Source organism: Aquila chrysaetos, chromosome 3, assembly GCF_900496995.4.
Source record: "Aquila chrysaetos chrysaetos chromosome 3, bAquChr1.4, whole genome shotgun sequence".
Taxonomy (NCBI): domain Eukaryota; kingdom Metazoa; phylum Chordata; class Aves; order Accipitriformes; family Accipitridae; genus Aquila; species Aquila chrysaetos.
Genome location: NC_044006.1, coordinates 7,671,094 through 7,697,449, shown reverse-complemented (window position 1 = coordinate 7,697,449; position 26,356 = coordinate 7,671,094). Strand labels below are relative to the sequence as shown.

The 26,356-nt window shown below is 41.8% G+C and overlaps 3 protein-coding genes across 3 annotated transcripts; 2 read left to right on the top strand and 1 right to left on the bottom strand.

Moving 5' to 3' along the window:
• Positions 1–5: 5 nt before the first annotated feature.
• Positions 6–10,089, bottom strand: LOC115339853 (1,25-dihydroxyvitamin D(3) 24-hydroxylase, mitochondrial). Its single transcript, XM_030010406.2, is given in 13 exon segments — positions 6–1,376; positions 2,144–2,255; positions 2,364–2,558; positions 2,983–3,061; positions 3,844–4,010; positions 4,339–4,484; positions 5,884–5,995; positions 6,794–6,885; positions 8,094–8,190; positions 8,914–9,007; positions 9,432–9,622; positions 9,734–9,799; positions 9,801–10,089. Coding segments are annotated over 12 exon segments (1,542 nt in total). The 5' UTR covers positions 9,993–10,089; the 3' UTR covers positions 6–1,376; position 2,144.
• On the top strand, positions 10,075–21,345 carry LOC121233211 (basic proline-rich protein-like). The gene is made up of 2 exons (XM_041122725.1): positions 10,075–10,324; positions 20,926–21,345. Exons 1-2 carry the CDS (start codon positions 10,075–10,077, stop codon positions 21,006–21,008), a joined length of 333 nt encoding a protein of 110 aa, XP_040978659.1. The 3' UTR covers positions 21,009–21,345.
• Positions 21,346–21,877: 532 nt separating this feature from the next.
• On the top strand, positions 21,878–26,016 carry PFDN4 (prefoldin subunit 4). The gene is made up of 4 exons (XM_030009749.2): positions 21,878–22,121; positions 23,167–23,274; positions 24,305–24,448; positions 24,758–26,016. The coding sequence occupies exons 1-4, from the start codon at positions 21,915–21,917 to the stop codon at positions 24,887–24,889; spliced, it is 591 nt and encodes a 196-aa protein (XP_029865609.1). The 5' UTR covers positions 21,878–21,914; the 3' UTR covers positions 24,890–26,016.
• Positions 26,017–26,356: the final 340 nt, after the last annotated feature.

Sequence of the window (26,356 nt, the reverse complement as noted above, 5' to 3'; positions counted from 1 at the left end):
ATTTATAGAAAAAAAATAGAAATCTTTATTGTATTACAAAATTGACTATTACCAAATTGACTAGAAAGATTCAGATAATGCACAAATTGCTTTACACATTGTAATATGGCTACATTTACATGTCTGAGTATAACAGCAGAGGAAAACAAACAAAAAAACCACAGGAGACAGACCAACAAATGCTAAGGACTTGTATCATTTCAGAATGTAAAAAAATAAAAATAACCATTCATGGTTACATATATAAACCTGTCCTTGAAACTGCATCATGGGAAATATACATTAGTGACCATAATAGTTAACATACAGTATTACATGCAGGGCAGTGACAACTTTAACCTTTAGATACAGGTATTGAAATCTCCACAAGAAATAGATCTCTTTCTTTGAAATGTTTAGGATCCTTATGTCCTGTGGGTCTTTGAAACATACATTTTATATTACTCATCTGATGAAGTAACTATCCTGTTAGGATAATCATCATTTAATAGTGGCAGAACCCATAGGATTCCAGTGATTCCATTTATGGATAAGGCCTTTCATGCAATAAAAGACCACTATGGTTTTACAATAAAGTTGTGATAAAATGGCTTGTGTGGGAGTTGGAGGCGTGAAACTCTGGGTATGAGCAGAGTATGTGGCAGGCACAGTACTGCAACTGTTCAAAGTACTGTGCAGACATGAGGAATAAATCCTGTTATATACCTTTGTCCTTATTTCCCTTTTATTAAGGAAGTGAATAATGTTAGGGAAAGTATACTTCTGTAATTATTCTAATTTTTAACGCCTGTTGTTAGCCTTATTACAGACTGCCATCTTACTTCTCAGTTTAATTCATGACACTGCTAATTTGATAAGGACTAAGTGAGTTTCTTTTCCATTAAGCTGACTTCTCAAAGCTCTTCAACTCTGAGCTAACAGGGCCGGTTCAGTCATGACTGTTGTCCCCACAGGTGTCCTATATAACACCCACAAACTGGAAACCAGCTTTTTCCAAGCTAGCCTGCTGGACAGCTTGAGGCTATAATAATTTCACTGTGCACTAACAAGAACTACACATAACATGCCACAGCTCATTATCAAGCTCTATCCTGTACAGCCCCTCAGCTGCACTAAATCAGTATATTTGCATAGGTATATGAACGTGCATGGTATTTTTCTTTCCTTTTTACATTGCTAACTACAGCTGACCTAACTAACCACATTTTCCCAATAAAACAGTATGGGAGCTTTTCTTGGTACTATTTCTAGCTCAGCAATTGTTCAAGGGACACACGTTGCAGTTTCTCCGCTGGTTACCATAGGCTTTGACTTTCCCAGTTGATGTATATTTTTTCAGAGAAGGCAGCAGCAAGGTTGTCATTTATTTTCTGCAGCTGTATTAAAGAGAAAAGAATGTATATATTGATCAATTGTTTAAAAGCAAATAGCACTGAACGAACTTCAGTTAAAGGAGTTACTCAGATTATACTGGGTGATTTTTTCCTGTGGTGTTGGCCAGCAAAAAAATACCACCCACAGTATTTTTTGTTAGCTTATTTGTATAAGCTTGTGAGCAGAGAAAATCTTACATTCAATTTTTTTGAACCAAAAAGGTATAATAAGTTGCAACATTGCATGACTATTTACAAATACATATTTCTTTTCTTTATCCTTCTGTCTAAAATCAAGTTTTCCTATCTAAACTCTATAGTGCACTGGTGTACTCTTCCTTCACTAGGGCATTTTCTTTTTAAACTGTACATTGAAGCTCAAAATCAAATACTGTTTTTCAGTAAATATCTTCTAGAAATGCAGTGGAGAAGTTATATTATAACAAAATAATGGCTATTATTTTCTCCTACAATATATAAATTTTGATTTCCCCATTTCTGATCTGCATCATGCACAGAAGACATGCTGTCTTGGAGTTTAAAACTAGACAGCTAACTGCAGAGCCATAAGCCATGCAAAATTTGTCTTCTTAGTACATAGAATATTTTCTGTTAAAAGTAATAAAACGTGATGGCATTTAATAAATCTCTCATTGTGAGAATAAAGTTTAGAAAAATATCTGTTCTCTTACACTCACATTTCTATAAAAATTCTAAATGATCTTCCAAGAAAAATGTCTTATGTACTCAGGAGACCCTTATGCACATACCTTATCGTCTGTGAAATGCAATGGGAAGCTCCCGGCTGGGAATCAGTATTCCTGAATGGAGTGTTTCTACTGGTTTGTCGTCAGTTGCTACAATTTGGTATTTGCGAATGAGCTGAAACACAAACATTCAGTGAGCATGCTTTGGCTCCTAGATTTTCTGATTAGGCTAAATGTTGAACAACCAGGCATTGTGTACAGAATGCCATTTTAGAGTATTTACCCAGCAAAGGGCCAAGTGAAGCTGTAGCTCTGCTACACGGCGCCCGATGCACATCCTCTTCCCAATGCCAAATGGAACATGAGAAAAAGGATTTATTAAGTCCTTCTGAAACCAGCGCTCTGGTTTAAACTGAGTCCAGCCATTAAAGTACTCTTCATTGCAGCCCAGGGCATGGCTATTTATCATTAGTACAGTCTACAAACAAAGCAATAGAGAGAGTCTTATTACAAATTGGCTTGGAGCTACCAAGTGAATCAGCTTGTTAATGGAAAAAAATAATGCAACAGTAAAGGCGAGGTAATTTCCTTAGAAGATGTCGTGTAATTCTCTGAAGATTATTTCCAACACAGAAAAGGTCATAGCTTCCCCAGAAAATCATGGGAAAGTTTGAAATTTTTTTTAAAGAGAACACCAAAATATTTTTGTCTAAATCAAACAGCAGTGCAGGCAGGTATGGTTTTCAGATTATGGGAATTCTTGGTGTGAATTCCTCATTCCTTATCCTGGGACTCATCCTTTGGCAAAGTCACTCTGAGACTGAAATACATCCAACTCCAGTGGTTTACAGGACAGTTAATCAATGACAAAATATTCTAGTAAACTAAATTAATTGACTTACCCCTTGGGGCAGTACATAATCCCCCAGAACTATTTCTGTGTCAATGGTGCGAGTGGTAAATGGCACCGATGGTGTTAATCTACAGTGAAGGAAACAAAAGGGGTTAAATTTCCAGCATTTTTTCTTCCTGTATCTATCGTAGTTTACCTTAAACAACAAGGTGAACAAAATTACATATACTAGTGTTGTGGTTTAACCCCAGCCAGCAACTAAGCACCCACGCAGCCACTCACTCACTTCCCCCACCCCCACCCCCCCAGTGGGATGGGGGAGACAATTGGAAGGAAAAAGGTAAAACCCGTGGGTTGGGATAAGAACAGTTTAATAGGACAGAAAGGAAGAAACTAATAATGATAATAATAACAATAATAAAATTACAATACTAATAAAAGGATTGGAATATACAGGTGATGCACAATGCAATTGCTCGCCACTCGCCGACCGATGCCCAGTTAGTTCCCCAGCGGCAATCCCTCCCTGGACAACTCCCCCCAGTTTATATACTGGGCATGATGTCACATGGTATGGAATATCCCTTTGGCCAGTCTGGGTCAGCTGCCCTGGCCGTGTCCCCTCCCAACTTCTTGTGGCCCTCCAGCCTTCTTGCTGGGCATGAGAAGCTGAAAAATCCTTAACTTTTAGTCTAAACACTACTTGGCAACACCTGAAAACATCAGTGTGTTATCAACATTCTTATCACACTGAATCCAAGACATAACACTATACCAGCTACTAGAAAGAAAATGAACACTATCCCAGCTGAAACCCCAACAACTAGAAAATTCTTTCTCCTTAGTACACACTAGCTGGTAAAAAATTGTGTGATCATTTTGCTTTTTGCAAATTATTTGAGAAGTTTACCTCATGGATTCTTTCAGACATGCTTTTAGGTAGGGCATATTCTTCAAGTCCTCAGCACTTGGACTCTCATTAACAGCCAAAACACTCTGTATTTCCTGGAAAAGCTTTTGCTGAACATGTGGATTGCGTGAAATGTTATACAAAGCCCACAGTAAACTATTGGCCGTCTGAAACAAACCAAAAAGAAACGTAAGACCTCCATTTGTGGTGACAGAAACAAGAAGTTGCCAAAAGTTCAAAGCAACATTTACAGCTGGTCGCTGCCTTACGGTATTTTGTAAGCCTAAGAGATTATGAGCCATTCCAGTTGTTCTCCAGGAGTAACGAACAGAAGAAATAATCTAGTGATTTCACATAAAAATTCACTTGCACTTAGGCCACTGAAGCAACTACAGGATTAGCTCACTCTCAGGTGTTGTGATGGTTAGGTTATGGAAGAAAGCAGGGAGTTGGAAGGATGCTAATTTTAACAAGCTCTTGGAAAGTCAGGTTTACCGTTTCAACACCAGCAATCTGGAGCTCTGCGATAGCAGCGTACAGCTCCTTCTTGGAAAGTTGTCCTGCAGAATAGATGTCACACAGGAAATCCTCCCGAGGGTTTGCAGAGTGTTTTTCCAGTCGACAGTCAATTGAGTGCTTGGCTGAGGAGGGAGAAGCAGGAGGTAATTAATGGAAAATTACTAAAAATACTATAAAAATAAAAGCAAAAATATGTCTCACATGCAGGATTTTGAAAGAAGATACCAAGCTGTGCTCTTTTTTTCAAGCAATGAGCATTATACTGAAGGTATTTTCACTTTTTAGACAAAATAGTCACAAAAATCACTTCTGAACAGAAGGAGCTCCCGCAAACTATTAGGAATTCCGCTTTCTTAAATTAGGGAAGGAAATCAGTGATGTGTTGAATGAAGTATTTAGCAAACAGAAATACAAGTGTGTAAAATTTATTAGCTTGGATCTTCAAAGGGGATCAATGTGTTAAAGAATCAAAGAGACTTAGCACTCAGACTCCCTGAGGGGAAATTTAAGCCTTTGACTTACTAGGGGAAGGCAAAAATAGATGCCAAATTTCTACATGCTATTTTTTTTTTTTTTTAAATATAGAGGACTAGATTTTGCCCACCCTTTCTCATGAATATCCCAATTGTTAAGACCAGTTCCTAGTAAAGATCTCTTCACGTCAAGTGAAAGTGTCAAACTGTTTTTTCTGAACAAAACTGGTTTGAAGTGTCTTTCCTAAAACCCATAAACTAAGAAGCAATAAAATAATTGCACGTGTGGCTGGCTGACCAAAGGTCCTGAAGTATCAAGTACTCAAATACCTAAGAGAAATATATCATTCAGCATTACAATCATTCAAGCACCAAAATCTTTCTTAATCTATAGCTATAACTGTCACTGTCTAGCAAAATATTGAAAAATATAGATTCATTCCATATCTGGAGTTAGAGTAATTTTTGTAACCTTGAAGGCCAATTCATCTTAAATAGGCAGAAAATGTTGTCAAAAAGCCAAACTGTACTTTATGATTTAAACTGCTTCTGTTTTTAAGACTTACGACTATATCCAGCTTGTTCAGAAAACCTATAATTTCTTTTTTTTTTTTTTTTTTTAGCAAACAGGCTTTTGTTGCATGTAAAATTCTTGTTTCTCAAGAAAACAACTCCCTTTGAGGTCTCTTTGAGGGAGGTCCCTTTTCTCACTCACATACCTTGCCTTTAAAGAGATTACACACTTTCTGGCTATTTACTTTTATGGCAGATTAAAGTGGACTCATGATGTTGCTGGCTCCCAAATTTCTGGGGCTTCCTTGGGGATTGGGTATTGCCCCACAACCAGACCTAAGTGTTAGTCATAAGAAAACAGTGCTCCCATGCTTGGAATAGGTTTGTGGTTAGCTGCAGCAAAGGTGTCTCAGTCTGTGCCGAAGGCAGCAATTAACAGCAGCATAGAGCAGCAGCAAGTATGAAGAAAGTTAATTCCACCAAGTAGGAAACAGAGATGAAGGGAAAGGAGAGAAATTGTGTTTAAAACAAGAACCTGTTTTAAATATATCATCCCATGCTTTAGTATGAGCTTGCCAGACTTTTGTGTTCAGACCCTTGTGAAGTTCCACAGGGGTCACCATCATCATTCCAAAAGTAGCCATCATCTGTGGTGGAGAAAGAGTTTTTGAAATCTTCTTTAATCTATCTACTTGCAATCTCTGAACACAATTAGACTGTAAAGTAGGAGGCAATTTTCAGGGAGTTGAGATTCTGGTAGATTTTCCATCCTGGACAGAAAGGATGGGTCTCAACCTACTTAGACCATATCCAGCTAAAAATTAGGAACAGCCAGTGGAGGATAGGAGGCTTCTCCAGTGGGTGATTCATCCTATCTATTTTAGGCACCTGTTTTAGAATAGGACAAGCCACCCTTTGGCAGTGCCTCTCTCTCCCTTGACAACAGATGGAGCTAAAAAACTAGGCTAGGCTAGATACCTAACTTTTAGATGGCTAAAATTAGGCAGATATATATCACCAGAGCCCAAGTTGCAGCAAAATGCACAGCAGGTGTGCTTGCAGGAATGACTAACCTCCAAACCCAGCATATTTGCATAATCCCACACAACTCCAGGATTCCCACCCAACAAACAGCAGTGTTGCGCAACAGGTGTCTCAGAGGGAGAGGAAAGTTAGCCAACCAACCTGACAACTCTATTTCCAGGATTACCTTGACGTCCATATAGCATTGTTCCCCTACAGATTTAGGCGTTTCATAAATGAGACAGTCACTCAGTACTAGTTTTGCGCATAAGTGTCACCTTGGATATGCAAGGCTGCCTGCCCATACACATGGGGTACAGAAGCTTAAGTTTCTTTTTTCAGGTGACCCATTTAAACTGGTATGCTCTTGTTAGTCGTAGGGGTAGAAAATCACTACAGCCCCAGTAAAGACTTTTCCATACCGTTTTTACAGCCTTGATGAACTTCAAACTTTCTTCTTCTACATCCTGCTGTAGGAGACCAAACCTCTTTCCATACAGCACCAGACAGATACCTGTTGTTAAGCAAACCTAGCATTAAATGATATAAACAAAAAGGTACATGGTGTCCACCATTTATTGTCAAGGAATGGCTTGGATTACCTTATTGAAAAATGTTCTGTGATACACACCTGTGAGAGCAGCACTCAAAACACCCTCTGCACGTTTGCCTCAGACCCAAGTAGCAGTATATCTAGCTAAGGTGCCCTTACAGTGGCACTTTCTTCACAAATAAGAACCACCACTGATCCCCTGACAAGCAGCAGATCATTCTGCCAAGCAGGGCTGGCATATTTGGCAAATAAGCTGTTAGGAAACACTACTGAAGAGAACTGAGTTGCAGAAAAACTGGGCCTGAAAAGGCCATCTACTCAGCATCTCCTAGCCCTTTCCACAGCCAGAAACCACCTGCAAACACTGGCAGCATCCCACACGCCACCAGTTTCCACTTGCTTTTTTTTTTTTTTTTTTTTTTTTTTTTAAAGCTGTCACTATTTCTCCCTTTCCAAAAGTAGCCATCACCACTGACAGTGGAAGAAAAAAAAACCACTTTCAGGAACTCAGTACACAGGTTGCTGAGATGAGCCAGACACGAGCAGACACGTCTGGCAGAGCTCGTTCAGTTATGCGCTATACCCAACCATCCCTCCTCTTGGGAACCACTGATGCAGTTCCTTCTGCCCTAAGTCATTCCTGGCAGATGGTTCCTTAGTGTACTCTGAAAGGTTTCTAAAGATGGAGGCTCCTGTGTCAGTAACTTATTCCAGTGCTTCTCAACCCCAATGTAAACTAAACATCTTAAGTGGGATTTTCCAACTCTTGTCTACCACGAATGCTTCTTCACTGTTATTGGATCATTTCATTGATCTTTTGCTGCTGATAATTAACAAATATCAGATGGACAAAACCGGTTATGTGTTATCTGATCCCACTCTAGATAAATGCACTGTGATTCCCCCAAGTTTTGGATTTATAAGTCACTATAATGTTTGAATTTTTTTACAAGCCACGTAGATAACTGGACAGAAGAGTTTGTATAGCTGCTGCTGAATTTTGCACTTTTACTGATAGTCCCCTGGCTTTTCTGCAACCCACTTTTCATGATATTGTAGCTGATAGTTTGGAAATAATCAGCCTACACATTCATCACTGATCCTACTTTAACTGAAATGCCATGGCAGGTACAAAACGCATACCATTCTCATGGAAAAAAACAACTTACTTTCAAATGACCATTTGTTGAATTCTGAATAGACATCTTCAATTTGTCCATTGTGGTTACAAACATCATCTATTCTGTACATGAAGTCCTCCAGGACCTAAGCAGTTGAGAGAAGAGAGAGAAAAGAAGGGAATAAAATGACCTCAACTAATAAAAATCCTGTGTAATTTAGCATTTCAGCTGTCTTTTAAATAGATAACAATTTCGCATAAGACAGGAATACTTCTGTTTCCTGTTCTTTGAGCAAGATTTGATTTCCCTGTGTTAACGTATGCTTGTATTTTACACAACTGTCATGTTATTACTGCTTGTACTTTGATGAGCTGAGCTTTCCTCCACAGGGATAAAATGCTTCAGTCTGATGCTGATATAATACTGGAGTTTCCACAATAAATAGGATAAAGCTGTTTATCACAGATGCTCCTCAAACTCAATGTGGAACACAGACGTTAAAGAGGGAGATGTCCCTTGACGGGAGGAACATAAGAATGAAGGGGGTAAGGGCAAAAAACACTAAATGCAAGAAAAGTAAGTAAAAACTCTGTTTGCAGGAGCCCGTATCACTGTGGAATAATCTTATTGTTCTGTGGAGACGGGCAATCTCAACTACAGGTTTCTGTGTGGTCTCCCTTTTGGTCAGACCCTGATAATCAGTTTGTACTTACTATTCCCTGAATGATTTCGAGAGTATGAACTCATGGTTTTACCACTGTAGAGCAAATCAACAGCTATGCAGGCAAACCGGATCATTTGATCTGCTTTTATTTCCCAGGTTTCCAGGGGAGTGGGGATAGGGAAAGAGTTTCTCAAAGCACAGTACCTCATTGATCGTGGTATCCAGTTTCGCAACTTCCCTGGGTTTCATTAATTTCTTTTGAAAGGCACTTCTTACCCTCTGCCAGTCCTTTCCTTCCCTAGATTGAATTAAAAACAGCGAGGTTGAAAAGAGAAAGGCTTAAAGAAGAAAGAAGAAAAAAAACCCCATCAAACCCGCGGCATGTGCAACGAGACACCTCCGGCAGCGCCGGGCGCCGACGCGCCTTCATCGCACCGACGGCCGCAAACTTGACGCCGCAGCCGCTTCTCGGCGGTCAGGGGATGAAACCCGCTCCGGGCGGCAGCTCCGGGCGGCGACCCCACCGGCACAGCCCGGGGAGGGGGTCCCGGTCCCCGCGGAGCCGGGAGCGGCAGGTTGACTGGCGGCGGCCGCCCGCCCGCAGCATCCCCGGGGCACCTCGGAAACCGCCCTCGCCCGCACCGGTTCCCCCCACCCCGCACCACCGCGGGGAGCAACCGGCCCTCCCTGCACCTCCCCAGGGCCTCCCGGGTGCCACTTACAGGATCAGCAGCCCGTAGCCCTCGTCGCGATAGTCCCGATAGGCTTTCCAGGGCTTGATCTCCAGGCGCTGGGGGCAGGAGCTCTCCCGGCGGTACAGGGCTTCCAGGAGGCAGGGGGCTGCGATGTGCACCGAGTCGAAAGCCCCCAGCTTCATGCGGAAAATCTTGCCAAACCTCCTGTGGTACTCAGCCTGGGGGCGCAGAAGAGAGACCCCCCCCACCCCGGTCCGGTGAGTGCGAGGCGCTCCCCTGAGCCCCCCCAAAACCCCGCCGCAGCATCCCTATCCCTCTGCCCGCCTCACCAGCGTTTCGTGCTGCCTCTTGAGCCCCCCCTTCCAGAGAACGTCGGGCAGGCTGCCCATCAGCGGCCAGCGGGGGGGGGCCGGGTAGGGCGGCCAGGGGGTGCCCGCGGCCCCGCGGAGGGGGGGTCGCCGCCGGCCGCAGGGCGCAGAGGGAGGAGGCGAACAACCGCTGCGCGGGGGTTCCGCGCCCGGCGGGGCTCGGCGCGGCGCGGCCGCAGGTGAGGGCGGGGTGCCGGAGGAAGATGCTGTAGGCTCCCATAGCCGCGGCGATAAGACACCCATTCCCCACAGATGTTCCTATATAGCAGCCGGGAGGCTCGCTGGACTTTCATCGGGGGCCAATGGGAGCCCTGGGTGGGGTGAGGTGGGGCCGGCTGGCCCGGCCCGGCCCGGCCCCGCCCGGCCCGGCCCGGCCCGGCCAGGCTCGGTCCGGGGAGGCTGCGGGGCAAGCGGTTCATGAAAGGGTTCAGGCGAGGCAGGAGGGCACCGCGCCAGCGCCGTCCGCGCCTCCGCCCGCGGAGCTTCCCCGGGGGCTGCCGGCGGCTCCGGAGCCGGCGGTGAGCGGGAGGCGGGCGGCGGCCAGCGCGGCAGGTAGCGGCACCCGCTCGAGCGAACGGTCTCGTAAAGCTATTTCTCTCTGTCTCTCTTTTTAAAAAAAAAAAAAAAATTAAAAATCGGCTTTTTAGGGGGGCGAGGCGGCCAGGGCGCACCGCGTGAAGCGTGGGGGGGGGGGGGCTGTGGTGTTCATACTGCAGTGCACAGGTGGCTGGGTAGTTCAGTCTTTCCTCGGTATTTGCACTCTGAAATGATGGAATAAAAATTGCAGGGGGCTGAGAAATAACGAGTTTTGTTGGGTGGACTGCTCTTACCCTATCTGGCTGACTAACCACCTATTTATGAAAAGGGCATGTGAGTGCATCATCTGAGAAGGCAAAATTCCCTTCACTGTTAGTGTTGGCAGCCATTAAATTCCGACAAAAATCAGTTATTGCCACAAGTCTTAATCGGAAATTGCACAGTAACCCTCAGAGAGAACCGAAGGTTGTCGTGCCAAGTGAAGGCAGGAGAGGTGCTAGCACAGACAAAGCAGGTCAGGACACCTGGGTACTTCTGTCCTCTCCTTGCAAGAGAAGTCAGAGAGGCTGTGGATCTCGCTGCAAGACAAAAAGCTACCTGTAAACCAGAGGATTTCCAGGAAAGACATGTATGCTACAATGAGGACTTGATTTTCTCCTACCCCACGCTACCTTTTTTCATCTTTCTCGAGTTGTGTTTTGTGACTCAGTTCTTAATCCCCTTCATTTAAGTGTCTGACAGTAAGATGCAGAGTGTGCAGATAGATGGGTGTGTTACGCAAGGGACAAGCAGAGGAATAATCAGAAGATGGGTCTGACATGGAACCTGAGACCCATAAAGGCACATGTCTCAAAGTCAAATTAATAACAATAAAAAGACCAAGGTAGCAGTGATCAATACAGAGAAAAATGTACAAAAGCATGACAACTCACTGCAGACTCTTCCTGTGATTTTTGTATGTCCTTCCCAATCTTGCCCCTCTATTTCAGTGATTTTCTTCTATGGGATCATACTACGTGGGCCACAAGATCAGAGCACTCTCTAGGTGGGCTTTAAAATTAAAGCCAGTTCAAAGGTTTGCAATTTTTTTTTTTTTTTTTTTTTTTTTTAGGGAAAGTCCACAAGTTGATATTCTTGTGATTTGTTTTCTTTGAATCAGTTCTACTGAAAACACATCTTGCTGTCCTTGTAGACTGAGTGCAGTTCAGGCTTCATTCAATGATAAGTTCTTCTGAGAAACCAGGCAAGAAGAGACAACTTGTGTGCTCTGTGGACACCTGTCTATTTAAGGAATCAAAATGAACTCATTTGAAGGGTCACAGCTTAGTGCCTGTGAAACGATCTCTTTAGAAGAGTCTGGAATGGGCAAGTCAAGACTAAACTGGGCACAGGTCAATTTTTCCATGTTCGTCGCTGCTATGGGGAAGAAACCACCCTGTTAATACGAAATCTTCTCTATTAAGCTGTTTTTAAATTACAGAATGGAAAAGGTTTTATTTAACTTCTGTGGTCGTGATGTAACTCTCTGGCAGGGAAGCTAGTGTATTTGTAGCTTAGCTAGGCCTGGAGCTGAGAGAGCTAATGATTGCCTTAATTTCTGGTAAAGTGCAGTTCTAAGGGCATTTTCAGCCTCCAATTCTTCCTCCCCTCCCTTTTAAGAAATCTCAAAAACAAGCCTTTAATTTTCAGCAAGATCTTTTCTTGTGACCTTTAGAACATATCAAGGGTTATCTTAAAATGACACTAGTTACAGGGTTCTTGAACTGAATTTTGGGGGCATATCCTCACAGGATTATCACTCCACTGAGGCACCTGTAACAGTGAAGATGTCACCATTGTCCTGCAGATGTCTATCCACAAGACTTCCCGGTATTTTCTAATAATTGTAACAGCTAATAACAACTGTGAGTGAAAACCCCTCTTCACTTCTATACTATGGCAAGGAGTATTTTTAGGTCAAAGACCAGGAAATATCTGAAGATCAAAAATAGATAGCTTATGATACATCTTCTTCTATGCTTCTCTTTTGCTACAGAAAAAAATGTTTTGATTTCTGCCTCAGAAGTCAGGAGAGAATGTTCCTTGAAAAATGATCTGCCAGTGTGATGCTTCTGTAGAAGATCTGACAGGGACTGTTGCAGAGGTACAGAAAGACTGTATCGCAGCATATCTTTTTCGTCACTAAAATACTTGATCAGTGCCTGAAGTCCAAGTTTTGGAGCTGCTTCCTAAGCAGAAGTAATTGCTAGTCCTACCTCTTGGGAAACAATAGTAAGACATTCCTTAAATAAAGCTTGGAATTCCCATCAAGTTGAGAACTCCTCACTGGGATTTAAGAGACTGAGGTGTGCTTGGAAATCTCATTGAACCACAACAGCTGAACTTCAATAAACATATCAAAAGCATTGAGCTCATGCAAAGTGAACTGACTGCTTTTCATGTAGTGCTTTTCAAATACACTAAATATTACTAAAATAACCCCTCAGTGGGAAAGAGCTTTGGATTGGTAGTGGATTTTCCTCCTTAATACCTGTAATTCCAGGAGGTTTTTGTGGCATATTACACAATTCCTGTCTCCTGACCTCTACTCTTTCTCCTTGTTGGAAAAAGCTTTTTGCTATTTTGGCCCTAAAAATGCCTTTGAAGTCTCCTGTGTTTTCTAAAATGCTGCAATGTAAAAGTGCTATAGGAGAATGGGTAGACTACACAGGGAGTATCTCTGTCATAAGAAGGTATTTCACAATGCTGGCGAAGACAAACTGAATGCAACTTGTAAACTCTAGTGTCAAAACACAAAGTTGTTATTCCAGGTTTTTGCTCATGTTTGTTTATACACTTTTAATTCTACGTCTCTTTCCAGCTGAGGATCTTAGAGTTTTGTAAATATTGATGAATTTAACCTCAGCTTAGGAAATGGGAAAGTACAGTAATTCCCATTCTACAGAAGAGAAACTGAAATGTGTTTTAAAAGTGAGATCTCAAAGTTGTTGTATAGACACTCACTGTGAAATGAAAGCAAAAGAAATCTTTGTTATATTTTTACTCAAACACTAGCTTTTTAACACTAAACTCTTCTGATCTCACTGCATACTAGATGATTTTACTTCTCCTACAAGATGACAGTAGCAATGTGGAAATAAAGGTCTGCTGAGCAAACTGAGATCAAGGTAATCCTTAGAGAGGGGTCTAGAAAAACACAAAGGTAGATGAACAGCTCAAACTCCACCAGCCAAGGAATCTTCTAGCTGGCCATGACCTGTTTGAGATACCTACCTCTGCAATAAACATTGCGACATTCAACTACTGAAGGAGTCTCTAAGTAAGTACATGGTTCAAGAAAATTAAGATTTCTTGACTGTAAGCATAGTTAGTGATAGTGTTTACTTAAAAAAAAAAGTTAAACCATCTTTTCTCTGAATAAATATTTATTATCTGCTTTACATGAAGAAATAAATGCTCCACACATACTTCATTCTCTAGAGAGGTTAAGCTTACAGGGGGATAAGTCAGGGAGAAAGTGGTGACCATAGATCAAGAAATTGAGGTCCATGACATGATGTCCTGACAGCCAGGTGGAAATATTCAGGACTTGACTGGCTCTTCTCTTTTCTTCTGCTAACTAGTACTTACTCTCTGGGCTTTTTAAGTTTCTTGTCTCTTTTAGCAATCTTGTCCTCCTTGAGCAGGGAAGGGAGTTGTTGTAGCAAAGGATTTGTGCATTAGGGTGCTGCAAGAATGACTTACTGTCCCAGGCTGAATTTTTCTCTTTGGACAGAACTGACAGAAGTCTAGAAGCTTTCTTCACCTTCCACACAGCACTGTGGAAGGCACATTTAGTTTAAAAAGCAGTAGCATTTAGGAACCTGTCAGAACATTTAAATTTTCAAAGCATATGGTTCACGCTCAGGAGGTAGGAATTTCACAAGTGGATATTGTGCCATGGACGGTGATACTGAAAGTCCTGGTTTCTCTTTACTAGTCTTCAACGCTTCCAGGGGAAAACTGAGGGAATTCAGAGTGAGCTGAATCCCTCAGGATGGCTCAGAAGTACCTACTGGAATCACGATTTTGTGATTGAGCAATAATCGTGGGTGGATACCTTCATCCTAAGCCAGTATAGGACAAGCCCTGTTCCCTCTCTCAGCCTTGTTTCTTCCAGATGTCCATAATGCATCTTTTTCCTGTTGACACCCATCCTACCCTTTTATGTTCTGCAATCTGACAGGCTTAATGTACAATCTAACTATATTTTATATTTGTCCTAATGAGTAGGGATGTAATTTGGTTATTTGCTTGCAAACGAATTATGTATTTTTATGACAGTGTAAAAACGTGTCAATTTATTGCTGATGTTATCAGTGTAACATGAGGTTACACAAAGAAAAATCTTGGAGGACACAAAAAGGTATAATGTAAATAGTATTCTCCTTACCACTTCAACAGGGTGACTTACGCTCTTTTATGCTGCCTAATGATCCATGACATGTAAGCACCGTGTCTTTAGATCTAGTCTTTATTGAAACATTTTATTTTAGCAGTATCAACAAAATACTATAATTATATAGATTCCATAAATTACCATTAAACTACTTTATTTTTTTGTGGTGGGTGTTAGTGACTTTAGATGATGTATCTAAGAATCAGGCCAGCTTGCATCCAATTCAGGTTAGACCTGCAGACAGTCCTGTGTAAATATGCAGTATCTAGATATCTATATTTATTAACTGATCCTAAAGGTATAGAGGGCAGGAGGGTCCTGGGAAGCATTAGGAGGGACTGTGAAGGATTCTGCCTAAAGTCTAAAGAAGCATTTGGGTGGTCAAATTATGCCCAAGGTTCAGGCCAAAGGAGTCATTTACAATTTGCCGTATCACATGGAGACATGGATTGTTAGGTCTCTATACAGTTAAAAATGTAGATCTTCAGGCATCCCAAATCCAAAAAGCACCTAAATTCTGTATGTATTTATGCATTTATGTTTCCAGCTGTAAAAACTAACAGCTTGTGTCTCTGCCAAATTTAATGTATGCAGCTATATGCGTTTTGAGACAGTAATTCTTGGTGATATTTCCCCATTGGGAAATTAATCTTGATTTTAGCTCTGCTTACAGAAACCATGTACTCAAGAGCAATTGTGTATATTAATTTTTGTATGCAATTATGCATTTAACCTTCTGCTAAGACATTTTACATGTCCAGTTGCCTTGTTCACATGCCGTTAATGTGCAAATTAGCACTTGTATTATGGTACTGAAAAATTATGAAAATATTTTCAGTTTTAGTGGTATTAATCACTCTACAATGTAAGAAAGTGACCAAAAACTGTTTGCCAAAAGCAAGGAAAGCTTTCAGAAGCAGGAAATGTTGAGTATCCCTTTAATTCAAACAACACTTGAAATTTAACATAAAGATCTACGTTTATGAATCTGAAGCTTTTAGTTGTTGTATGACTGTCTTAATTGCCTAGAAAAATAGCTGTTGTATGACTTCTTGAGAGAATTTGCTAAAGCTGGTTATACAAACACTTGAATCAGACTCAAACTCATGCAATTTACTGGATTTGTTGATTAAGCCTGTAATGTTTGCACAGATTACTTTACTTTCGGTCTGATGGATGTGTTTCTGCTGAGGTAAAACTGACCTCATACCAAGTCTGTTGAAAGCAAACAGATTCTTGTTACTTGCTAAGATTTCAAAGGCTCTATTTCTATGAGATGCTACTAGCCAGTTTGTCACAGAAAAGACAATAACAATATTGTTCTTGCACATTTTGCTTACATTTATCTTATAATAATAAATATTTATCTTACTGTTCCTGCATTGCCATGTTGTTATAAAATCTCATAAAGCATAATTGTGTGAATATAGTCTTTCATGTTATTTTTGTATTATACTGTATTATATTTCTAGACTTAGATTTTCACAGATATTAGTATCTGATCTCTAAATTCCCCTGAAATACCAAGATAATAGGTGATGCTCTCATGAAGTTAGCATCTTGAACTCTTGACAATATAGGAGAAAGATGGTTTAGGAGGTTAAGTTAGTGACTAAGTAAGCGGTGTCTCCCCCCTGAGCCAGCACAGAACTCAGAGCCCCCACCAGCTGTTAGTAGCTTCTATGCCGTTTGCGGATAATACCTTCTGAATGATGTACAACACCATGGCTATGACCATTTGCAAGTGTTCAGAGAGGAGGAGTGCTTGTTATTAGTATTATCATCACCTTGCCCATGATTAGTTTGGTAATAGTATCTGGTCTCTAAATTTCCCAGAAATGGCAAAAAAATAGGAGATTTTAAATGTTTTTTTACTAACTATTATGGAGCACTGCTGTTTTATCCCAGGGAGGGTGTGTGTGAAAGAATCCTTGCCTGTGGCCTCTGGAGCATTTTCTGATGAAAGGTCTAATAGATATGTAAAAGATACTATTAATCCAGCAGTAGTTCTGTAAAACCACAGAGATGAGTTTGAACTTTAACTAGTGAATTGCTGTGAACTGAGTGCATTTTGCTTCTATTGTCTTCATTAGAGCCATAAGAAAATATGAAAACTCTATCTCCCTTTACCATTAGTAAGCCAAAAGGCACTTGGGCTATGCTTCGCTGAACTCAATACCCTCTGGGCCACATCCTGGTTACTCCTATTCATTGCTTTTGGAGGGATTAGAGCAGACTGCATCAGTAGTTCATCAGATAAAGCCTTTGCCTGAAATCCTGCTGTTTATTTCAGTTCAAATGCCTGGCCACAGACCTCTCTGGGGAAGAGTTTAGTTTCCTCAGATGTATGACTACTGAATGCAACTATTGCCCTTGGGAAAACATTTAATATATTTATTGCTCTATTTGGTAAAGTATCAAATGAGAACATCTGATACCTCCCTGAAGAAAACTCTTCTCCCAAACTCCGCTGTGATTCTGCCAACACTCCCGCCACCAAAAAAAAAAAAAAAAAGGGAAAAAAGACAAACCTGTGCAGATTAAAAAATGCTGAGTAACACTACAGACAAGGCACATTACTGACAGACCTGCTGTGAGTTTAGAACCATCCTCCAGATTCAGTGGCAATTAAATCTGTAATGCTTTAAGATGAAAGAATCCAGCAGGGTGATGGTTAAGCAGGGAACAGCACTCTACTCGTCCTTATGTGTATTTTTCAAGAAATACATACCAACTCTTGAAACTGGCACTGACGGCAATGCTCTTAGAAAGGAAATTATTTCTACCTGTACAGGTGTAACTGAAGACCTAATTTCAGGTAGTTTGTGAGCAGTTCTCATTGACCATGAGCCACAAAAGTAAAAAAAGAGCAAGACTGATGCTGCAGCTGTAGGCCTTGTAGAGAGACATCCAGTACAGGCCACAAAAAGTTCCTGGTAAACTGAGAGATGTTCCACCACTAGAAACATTTCTGGAACAGGATGGATTGTGGAGTAAGAGAAATACATGGCTAATATTTTGGACTCTGGTATATTCCCTGTTCATATTGAGATGCCAAGTAGTGGTGAGGAAGGGCAGGGTTGCAGAGATAGCTCTTACCTTTTATTTTAAACGAAACCAGCATGAGGCAACAACTGTTCTGCTGGGTCAGAATTATGGGATTGTAAAGCACTATATTTACAGAATATCCTGTCCACAAAGGTGGAGTCAGGTCTTCTACTGTGCTTAACCATAAAGGGATTTCCCAGCAAAAGGGAATCTCCAGCTTCCATCTCAGGCACAAACAGCCAGCAGAAACTCCCCTTGGTTTCATGGGTCCAGCTGATGCTGCAGAACTATCTGCAGAGCACTATGGCGATGCAAAAGAGAAGTTTCCTTCACAGAGGGTGAAGTTTATTGGGATGACTTGCAGAAAGGAGCTAATGCAATTTAATAACTCTAATGGATATATATGAACATAGGGAAGGGCTTGAATGACGAAATGGTGATGTTGCTTTTGACTAACGGGGGAATTTCTTTCTTTGAAAGAATAAGAACAAGGTTAGAAATCTGAGAAAATTTGCCTTCCTTTCCTCAGACCACAAAAGAATGAAAAACTAGGGGTATTTGTCCTATAAATACTTATGACTTGTATCATTAAGAGCTAGCATGTCTTTTTGGAAAGAAGGGGATTTTTTTCTTCAACCTCCATTCCACCAACGATGCTGGTACAAGAAGGGCAAACGTAGGCATGCTGACATAAGGACCTTTATACCACAGTAAGTCACATTGTCTCATGTTGGAAATGCCATGCTACTGCTAGCTCTGTGTCTACATGATATGGAAGCTGTACCCCTTTAGTATACTGGCACAATTAAAATAGTACGACTTTGTGCGGCTTTTGCTAATAGCAATCCACTTCATAAAGGCTAAATCTAGATAAGACAACCACTTCATCTCCATTAAGTTTTCTCCATTTCTAATGCATCTTGTATTAGCAAACATTGTTGATGTGTGGGTGTTTCAAGATGCTCAAAGGCTGAGAAAGAGCTCTGTGTAACTTCAGGGAAAAGGGTAAAGAGTTTGGTAATTCAAAACCACTCACTTAGGCAGCAAAGAGCATGGGAAGACTCTTTCCCACTGAGCTGTATTGAAAAAGGCTACAGCAAGTAATATGAAATGAAAATGTGAAAAAGAGCCACAAAGGAGAAGTAAGATGAAGGGCGTGGGGGTTATACACAGTATGGAAGGGATCCCACCAAATTGCAAGGGGAAGCTAACCATGCTTGCAACAGCAACAAGGACCAGTACAAGAAAGAGCAAGTCCTTTTATGCAACTGAAAGAGAAATGAGGTCACTGAGTTCAATGAGTTTATCTTACTCCACCACTAGATGTTTGCACTCGTGCACTGTTTTCACTTTTATTTACATAAGAAAGGTCTACAGTAAGTTACTCTTGGCAACATGCTCACACCACAAATCTTGCCTGAGCATGTGGGAGAAAAAGATTTATTTTCAAAGCCTTCAAGTCATCAAATTCTTATGAAATCCACTCCTTTTCTCTTGAAGGAAATTACACTGGCTCGGACCTAACAAGTATTATTCAGTTAATCCACCCGCGGAAATAACCATGGTTTAGACTATAACCTTTCACAGCAGGATCTTTAAGAAGAGAGAAAGTAGGTGACTTAGGGGAGAGTAGGAGAATGGCCACAGAGATAAGAGTTTGTTCTCTGAGAAAAAGAGACTTAGAATTAGGTTTTTACATAAATTAATAATGACATAGTTCTCCAGAGAGAACCTTGGTGATTAATTTTTTCCCTTGGTGGGAAACAAGTCAAAATTATGCACCAAAATAAAATGTAACAGTCAGCCTGAGGTTCACTCAAAATATTTTCTTTTCTAATCTGTTTTTTCTACTAGTTTGTAACAGGATTTTTGAAATGAGCAGTCATCCTGAACTGAAAAAAACCAGAACTTTTTCATTCAGTAAATACCCATTATAGAATATTTTAATAGTTCTGAAATTTTTTCCCTTAGCTAATTTTTAAGCTAGAAACCTGCTGCAATCTTTCCCACAAGTAGTTGTGACTTTCTTACATTTATTCAGCAAAAAGCAGTTACTATAAGAGAGCTCCTAAACCAGCTCTATTATGAAATGAAGCTGAACACTGTTGGTGTAACCTCCATCTCTGTAAGTAATAAAGCACGAACCCAAACTTTTCATTCTTGCAGGCAGTAGGGCTGCTATACTGTTTCCATCTATGATGGACGAAGTCAAGGCTGAGAGACAATGGTGTTAGTATATGTGCTGAGACTTGAATGAAGTGTGCCATATTTCAGCTAGTCTTAATAAGGCCTAATTGCAGGAAATTAATAGGAAACTTAAAAAATATACACCTATTCTTCTGTTGGGTGTTGTCTTCTATTGTTCTCCATGGATCCCCTTTGGAATGGACTTTTATAAGCTATCCTGGAGCAAGGATTCTCCTGCAGCTGCAGGACTGGACTCTCGCTCAGCAACAAGAGGTTCTAACAAAAGCAAACATCAGCAATCTGTTCTGCTGATTGTTTCTATGTTTTTCATGAAAATGGTCACTGGATAACATACAGTGTTATTTATGGTTCAGGCATTAGGAGGGGGGTGGGAGACGTGAATTTGGATGCCATCAGACAGCAGGGAAGTGTACATCGGCCTCTCTTACCATCAGTAATTCTCTGAAGAACAAGACAGTTGTGTGCAATCAGGGTATTAGGCTTTTTAAAGCATAGCTTGAGAAAGAAAGGCTATAAATTTTTCCTTCAGGAAATGGTTTTGATCTTTGGACTCCAAACTGGTGGAGGCAATTCTCAGCAGCCAGAAAAGGTTCAGCAGTTTTGGCTGCCTGGGACTGAACGTGCTGACCCTAGACAGCTCCTTGGTCACAGCGCTGTCTAATTTTCCTTCTGGAGACCCAAACTCTCCCCAGACACTGCTCAGTGAGCTGCAGACTCTAACCCAGCTTCCCAAATTCCTTTCCAAAGCCAGATGCTTTAAAAGCAACTGTCCAGGGCCCTGGACCCTCCATACCCAGGTCTTTCTTTGGGTCTAGCTCTAACGACTTTCGACTGCAGTTCACAGGAGGGCATAGCAGAAAGATGAATCACAGCAAAACACCTGAAGGTATTTTCAAAAACCTTTCTGTATCTTACACTGCAGGCTTGTTGCCATCACCACCTGACACTGGCACAACAGCGTATCGCTCGGAAATCTTTGTAGCTGAAGTGTATTTAAATTTTTGAAAGCTCGCGGGTACCGGAGATGCGGATCATTCTTCAAGAAGGTCTTGGCAGACCCAAGCAGGAGCCGACCACAGACTCTCAAGGAGTCTCAGCCACTGTTGCCAGCAGCAGCGGCTAGGCCAGCATCCACCAGTGCAAATACCTACAGAAATCCTGTCAGTTTTGAGCCCTCATATCATTTAACATCCACGTGTGCCCATCCACCACAGCCCCAGGGTTTTGGATCACGGGCCTTGTACCCACTGCAGCTGAACATCAGGAATGTACAATGCCAGGCCTCTCCCCCACGGTTGTGAAATGTTATGATGATTTGGTTTGGGTTTTTTTCGTTTGTTTGTTTTGTAGCTGTGAGAAGCTAAATAAACTTAAGCATGTGGAGGCAATTATGCAGCATAAATGCCAGCTATCCCTGTTTCTGTTTAGGAGCTGTCAACCAGCCTTTTCAGAAAAATACTTATTTTTGTTTAAAAAAGTCCCTCCACAACATTTTGAACTTGAAGGCCTTTTCCACCTCCGTTTCCAGAAAGGCGGCCGGTTTGGCTGGCGAGGTCCAGGGCCAGCTCGGAGGAGTCTCTGGCCCTGGCCTCAGGCTCGGCAGGGCCCGATCGCCCCATTCTCCCCGCACGGGGACCCTCCTCCCCGCCGCAGGCGCCGTGTACCGCAGCCGGCTGCTGCTGCTGCTGCTGCTGCACCGGGCCGGGCCGGACCGGGCCGGGCCCTCACTGGGCTCCCGCTGACTGGGCTTGCGGCATCAGCACCGAAAGGGCGGGAAGCCGAAGGGCCGTCTCATGGCGCCACCTGGCGGCCGCGCTGGCAGCCTGCAGCCACAGCCCTCTTCTTCGGTCGGTGGAGGGGGCGGAGTCGGGTCTCTACTCCTTTAAGCGGGACGTACCAAGCGCTGCGGGGATGGCTTCGGGTTTGTTATGTGCTCTGTGGACAGCCCGCCGGCCTTGGGGGCGGTGGGGAGAGGGAGAAGCCGCGGGCCGCGCAGGGTGGCCGCCGCCAGGCGCTTCCCCTCGTCTTCCCTTGTTTTCTCGTGCTCCCAGCTCCTCCTCTGTGGGGAGGGTGAATAGTTCAGTCCCACCAACATGGGCCGCCACCATGAAGAAAGCGGTGAGTGTGGGAGGAGGGCACGGCGGGGTTTTTTTTTTCCCCTTCCCGGCCTCTCTCTCCGCCGTGGGCTCCCCCCGAGGAGGGCGCAGCTCCTCTGCTGCCTCCCGGGGCGGGCCGGCCGGGCCCTTCGGCCGTTGGGGGCCGTCGTCTCTCGGTGACGGGGCAGCGCGGCCATGTCGCCTCAGCGCTGCCTCCCGCCGTCTCCCAGCCGTCGCTCCGGCACCCCAGAGGTGCCTCCCTGAGCGTCTGCCCCCCCGTTCACGCAGCCCCCCGGGCGGCAGCCCGGTGCGGGGCCGGAGGGGGGTGGTCCCTTTTCCCTAGGCCGCTGCCGGGTCAGGCCAGCTGCGGGTTAGGCCCTGCCGAAAATACCCCGGTCGTTTGTGGGTGGACTAAGGTCCTGGCGTTGTTGTCTTGGCCCCGTCGAAATCGCTTATCGTGCCGTCAAACGTGCAAGTGCGGCTTTGGTTACACTGAGGTTACGGAGCCTGCCTTGGTGCAGTTTGTTGTAAACTGGGAAACGCGTTTTCTTAGCTGCGCAAACCGCCTGTAAATGGAGAACCCCCGACCCGTGCCCAGCAGCGGGTCGCCCACCGCGGCCCGTGCTCCCACCTCCATAGGTCAGTCGGGGAGGGTCTGTGTGAGGCATGGTTCTGTGCGTTTAAAATCTCTTGTAGCACCATAGCACATCACAGCTAACCAATTAGCATAAAATGATGTTGCTGACAGATTACATCGACGTGTTATGCCGTGCTGTACCCTGCAGTGATCTTGGAGCAGAGGTGTCCGGTTCAACTGTCAGTGATGTCAACCTTTGGCATTAGGATGCCATGGATAGCTGGTGTTCTATTTAGACGTTACTAGTGCCTCTGCCCAGCTAAACGTGGGTATTGCTGGTATACTTGAAGAGGCTTTTTAAGGAGTCAAGTGTATAATCAGAATGTAGTGGCTGTAAGTCTGTTTTTCAGAAGCTTTGTAGGAGTCGTCTTATAGTGAGATTCAGGTTAATGTAAGAAATGAAGTCTTCATTCTGATCTCTTTTTTGCAGGCTGCAGAAGATGTCAATGTTACTTTTGAAGATCAACAGAAAATTAACAAGTTTGCAAGAAATACTAGCAGGATCACAGAGCTGAAAGAAGAAATAGAAGTGAAAAAGGTATATTTGCTTCAAATATCACTTGTTCTTCACTGCCCTGAATTAATTTTCAGTTGTAACACAGAAAATAGGGGCTGTGGATTACCGTAAGTAACGCTTTGGTTCTAATATGGGATTCCTGTTACTTTGAAGATAGCCATAGAATGTTAAAAGTGGAAAAAGAAGTCATGAGAAATAAAGGCCACTAGCATATTTCTGCATGCAGTTCTTGGAACTCTCTAGTTGTCATATATGAAGCATTTTCTATATATAATGGCTGTTTGCAGTGTTCTTAAAATTTCCTGCCTGAGATTGTTCATATTTTATTTTTTCTTGAACCAGTAAGGAAGTTGTTTGTTATGTTCTGCTTTCGATGTGTTGACAGAGATTGTCGTTATGCGTGCAGAGGTTTTCTTTTGCTAGGCTGAAGAGAATACATCATTCTAATTTTCTTTTTTAGTATTAATTCACTTTCCTTCAACATCAGTCATAGCATTTCTAGAGAAGTTTTACCAAGTTTTTAAAAAATGGTAGTACTGTCACAAAATGTTTTCTATCATTGCCTTGCCAGATATGTATATTGCAAAAACATTGCCTTTTTATGTTGATGTTCCATTGATGGCGTAAGATGTTGGGACTCTACTTTATTGCAAAAGTAGGATTGCTTAATTAACATTTGTCATCTTATTTATTATTTTTTTCTGTTCTTTAGCCAAATTAAAAAACTCCTGTGTAAAAGCGTATCAGATATTAGTGAAGTTTAAATCTGCTGTATTTCCCTCGTCTAGACAGTTAATTATCCTATTAATGACAGATAATGAGTATTGACTAGAAATTTTTATTGGTACAGCTCCGTTGAATTTAATACTTGTGCTAAATTACAGCTCTGGAACTGTTCTATTAAACATGTTGATATCATGCTGGTGGGTAGGATTTTTGCCCAAAATGTGGACTCACTGAGTTCATTATTCAACTGATAGCCGGACAATGTGTCCATTGAAGTAATTTACCTAGTGCAAAGTGATCACCTTTCTTGTGTCTTGATAAATAGAAGCAACTTCAGAATTTGGAGGATGCTTGTGATGACATCATGATGCTTGATGATGGTGATTCACTTCTGATACCCTACCAAATTGGAGATGTCTTCATTAGTCATTCCCAAGAAGAGACACAAGAGATGCTGGAGGAAGCAAAGGTTTGTCTGGGCAAAAGAGAGCCCCTTTACTGTACTGGCTGCAGTAGTGTGATGAGCATTGGAATGGGATGAGCTGTTCATCCTTTGAACCTTTTACTTTCTAAAGTTCATGTTGGATTTATGATTTGAGGAGGGGGATGTGCATGCATGTAAGTCAATAACTGGGATGTCAGTATACAAAGTCATGCTAGCCTTTGTTTGGTACCGGAATAAGTCTTATAGTCTGACTTGGCAAAAAGTTGGCAAAGGGGTACCTCTTTATTGTTTATATGTTGCTTGCATAACTGGTTGATTTTTTTTCTTTTTCAGAAAAGTTTACAAGAAGAAATTGAAGCATTAGAATCCCGAGTGGAATCAATTCAGAGGGTGTTATCTGACCTGAAAGTTCAGCTCTATGCAAAGTTTGGAAATAACATAAATCTTGAGGCTGAGGACAGCTAAAGGTGTTCTAAATATACCATTTCCTTGTTTTATTAAATGTTTTGATAACATTGTTCCAATTACATTTAAAAAAAAAAAATGCATCACTTCCTTTTCTTTCTTTCTTTCTTTTTTTTTTTTTTTACTTTCCTGTCTTGGGTTCCATCTATTTAATGAAAGCTTTCTTATTTTGGTTATTGCAGTTATTTATTTGTTCAGGAAAGCATTAGCTTTGTACTATTGGTAAAGCATCCAGATTGGAATACTTGCATTGTTTATTAAAGTAATAAAGTCAGGCACATATTGTAGTTTCCTTGGTCTTGTTTTCCACACGTGAAAATGCTTAAGTATAAAACCAATAGAAATGGGGAATTTTTGATTTGCACTGTAATGGCTGTTTGATAAAAATTTCTCTGTAATATATAGGATATGATTCAGTTGTAATGCTATTTAGCTGTTTTTAGCAGCCGTCCTGGAAATACTACATCTATCCTTTGTCTTTCAATCTTAGCTCAGATAGCATAAACACCATTAGCTCAGTGCACAACATGGCAACAAGTTGACAGGGAAGTAAGGAGGAGTCTTTAAAGCTCGCATTGGTATTGAGGAAAAGCTTTTGGAGTCACAGTCATATTCAGTCATTTACTACTTTGTATTTGGGAATCACAAAAGATGCTGTAGGTCAGAATGGTGAGTCTTAACTTCTTCTAAATTTCCTGAACAATAATTTTCTAAATCTACATTTATATACCAAATTAATGTCAGAATTGCTCATAGATGATGTTACTATGTCAGCATCAATTCCTGGAACTTTGCCTCCATCACTATGTGGAGTTGAATGTAATTTTTAAATGTCTTAATTTGCTGACTCCTTATGTCCTTGAAAAAAATTATGTACTGTCTCACTGTAATTCTGCTTTTGGACTTTTGTGTGCTTTGATTAATGTATTGTTCCATGGAAATACCTGCTCATTATGACTTTGTTTTTAAAAATTAAATCTTAGCATACTTAAATAATCTTTTTAAACTACTTTCCAAAACAGTGTGGACAGAGAATTCAGTTGGCCAAATATTAATCTACAGTCATTGTTCTTAATGTAAGTAATCGGTGCAAGATGAATATATTTTTATAAAGTGATTAATACCTACTTATCATGTGTCAATTGTGTAGCATCTCTTCTTCAAACAGTGTGAATGTGGAGGAAAAAAACCCACTTGTTTTCTGTATTATTGAAGTAGTTTTAACGAGGTAGTGATATTGAACTTGATCTTCAGTACACCTGAGCAGAGTCTCTCCAATGCATTGTTATTTATGAGTTACAGCATTGTAACATACAGTTGTTTATGTAAGTTTATTAATGTTGTATATAAGGTTTAGCATAGCCACAAGAGAAGATTGTCTTCAACAGTGAAGACCTAATACCTCAACACAGGCAACTGAATTACAATGCATATTAAGTGATGGCTGGAAGTCTCAAAAGTTGTGCT

Excerpts from the sequence above, each read along its gene's own strand:
- LOC121233211 (XM_041122725.1), top strand. The coding sequence starts at position 10,075 with ATGGGAGCCCTGGGTGGGGTGAGGTGGGGCCGGCTGGCCCGGCCCGGC. Across the intron at positions 10,325-20,925 it reads GGCGGCGGCCAGCGCGGCAG|GCTTGTTGCCATCACCACCT; the intron begins GTAGCGGCACCC and ends CTTACACTGCAG.
- PFDN4 (XM_030009749.2), top strand. The coding sequence starts at position 21,915 with ATGGCTTCGGGTTTGTTATGTGCTCTGTGGACAGCCCGCCGGCCTTGG. Across the intron at positions 22,122-23,166 it reads CCGCCACCATGAAGAAAGCG|GCTGCAGAAGATGTCAATGT; the intron begins GTGAGTGTGGGA and ends TCTTTTTTGCAG. Across the intron at positions 23,275-24,304 it reads AAGAAATAGAAGTGAAAAAG|AAGCAACTTCAGAATTTGGA; the intron begins GTATATTTGCTT and ends CTTGATAAATAG.